A 2,500-nucleotide genomic window follows, 5' to 3' on the forward strand; every position below is an offset into this window, starting at 1 on the left:
TCCTGACATACTAATAAATGATAACATTTATTCTTAAAAATTGAACTTAATACCCCCCCACCACTATTGTTAGTATAAAAAAAATGCCACACATCAACATTGGGTTTTGACATTGGAATATCACATATGAAACCCTGCAAAAAAGAATCCCATATTTCATGGCTCCAATGCTATATATTTATATCAACTCTAACACTATCACTATCCTCTTTTCTAATCCTACAGTGCTATGTGGCTAAATGTCAACAGTTTCAGCAAGTTCAGAAAGTAACATGTAGTATCTCTAATACTACAGTAAAAGTCATAGATCTCTTAAATCTTTGTATTTCTAAAAATTACCTCCTGACAGGTAATTATTCTATCTCACTACAGTATACATATTTTTCAGTGCTGCAACAAATAAAGTTACTAGTACAACCAGCCAAATTTGGGAGTACTATGAGAATTAACTCATGAGAAGCATCAGTAAAAAACTCACATAATCAACATAAATTAAAGGCATTTCTAAATGTAATGAGACTGAATGTGTAGCTACTCCAGTAAATATCCTGAGATTTCTGGAAGAGCAAAGAGAGGTTGTTTAAACATAGCAATCCCATGAAGATGCAAACTCACTCACCTTACTTTATCTAAACTTAATTGACATATCTATCCTTTATGATTCAGATTTGTGGGTCATAAAATAATATAGATCTGCCTTTTTTCAGCTGCAAATTTTGCTACAGACCCCAATTATCTTAATCTATAGTTTTGAGAAAAACATCAATTAAAAATTCCATTATCAATTTCACCAATTACTCAAAACCCTCCTGTTCCACTCCTAATTAATCTGCTCATTAACATTCTGGACCAAGCAGCAGATAAAGGCACTTGTGAGGTTGGAAAATATTGTAATAGGAGAAAGCACTACATCAGCTGACCCTTGCATACCTGTTGACAAAGCATCAAACACATCAATGTTTCCGTAAGATAAAGCCAAACTGTCCAAGTCAATAAACAAATGTTCAAATAGAAACTAGTGGTATTTCCATTTTTTCTTCTCATCAACAACAATTGCTCTTAATATGGAATGAACTAAATACACAACTAATTCCAAAGGAAAGGAAAAGGGAATATTACAAGAACATACATGAATGTAATGGGGGCTTAGCAGGCAGAGCAACCTGTGTAGACATGAATTTAAATTTTTTCTATACAGTTGTTGATATCATACTTCCAACATTTTCATGTTCGTGTTTGTGTTTCTATGTGCATGTGCTTCTATAAAATAGGAATGTCATTATCAATCATTTATGCAAATGGCATAAATTCAAATTATTTTGTCTGTGTTTATGTCATCCTCATAATTATAAAAACAATAAGTGTTAAATACAACCGAGGATGGCTCCCTGTGAAACCTTCGTCTGATAGCATAATCTATAGGATAACTCTCATGATCTATATCACTTTACAAATTGTCAAATGAAAGTTTGCTCGCAAGTGTTTAGACACTTGAAGTGATCTATGTTTATTCCTTAGTAGTATGTGAGTAGCTAATACATGAAACTTAATCTTTGGCTGAATATTAGAAAAAAAAGCATTTATATCAGTGATGAGTAAATTACTATATCATTTTTCAGTATCTGACATGACATATACATCTCTGACATATGGTATGCTAAGAATGTTTGGTGATGTGTACACTTAAGATTAAAACTGTACAAGGAGTCTTAGAGATAATAATGAGGTTATGAGTGTTCTACCATATAATACTGTGCTGCTGTATAGAAAAGAAACAATATAAATCTTCTACTAACAAGGAACAAAAATAAGAAGTATCAAGAATAGTTCCTGCAATATTGTCTAAAGGAAAAGGGAGTTAAATCAAACACTGCAAAGAATTAAAAGAAAATGAATTTGCCTTCATATTTTCAGATCTTTTTTTTTTACAAGCAAGCAGTTTGTTCAATGCCTCAATTAAGTTTTGTGAGAATCATGAAAAATAGAAAAAAAAAAAATTTGCCATATATAACCTGTAGGTCTGGCATTACAGATTTCATGCTATGAATTTCAGTTCCTCAAATTGCAATCGAACTACAAAAATACATCCAAACTCCAAAATCGACCTTAAAAGCCAGCCTAAAAAAAAAAGACTACCAATGCTACAGGTCCCAAGAGAAGAGGTGGTGTTTGACGAGCATGTCCCGCACGCCCTCACGTAGCGGTCTCTGATCCTGATTGGGAGGTGGGGGCAGTTCCCAGTCCGGGTTCAGTGTGAAGGGAAACTGTGCCAGAACTCGTAACTCGCACTTGATCTGCACCCAGCCTGGGGACTTCAGGAATGACCATGGCTGGTACCATCGTTCTACGACATCTGCACTTGAACAGAGAACCTCCAGCCAGAGGTGCAATACCTACAACAATGAAAGTAATAATAATAATATGGTAATCAATTTAACTTCATATATTGAAGAGAAAAATTTAAAGGACAAAATTAAGTTGAAACTTTGTTACATTATCA

At 33.8% G+C, this 2,500-nt stretch overlaps 1 protein-coding gene across 3 annotated transcripts in view; it reads right to left on the reverse strand.

Moving 5' to 3' along the window:
• Nucleotides 1-1,317: 1,317 nt before the first annotated feature.
• Nucleotides 1,318-2,500, reverse strand: part of LOC122247788 (small G protein signaling modulator 3 homolog) — a 17,586-nt gene continuing 16,403 nt past the window's right edge. For all 3 annotated transcript variants that reach the window (XM_043007387.2, XM_043007386.2, XM_043007388.2), the window contains exon 17: nucleotides 1,318-2,393. In XM_043007387.2, the coding sequence (XP_042863321.1) occupies nucleotides 2,142-2,393 (252 nt within the window). In that variant the 3' untranslated portion in view covers nucleotides 1,318-2,141. The remainder of the gene's footprint in view (nucleotides 2,394-2,500) is intronic.

The sequence above is a fragment of the Penaeus japonicus genome, unplaced genomic scaffold, assembly GCF_977035675.1.
Source record: "Penaeus japonicus unplaced genomic scaffold, GWHDUDI00000001_assembly GWHDUDI00000003, whole genome shotgun sequence".
NCBI lineage: Eukaryota > Metazoa > Arthropoda > Malacostraca > Decapoda > Penaeidae > Penaeus > Penaeus japonicus.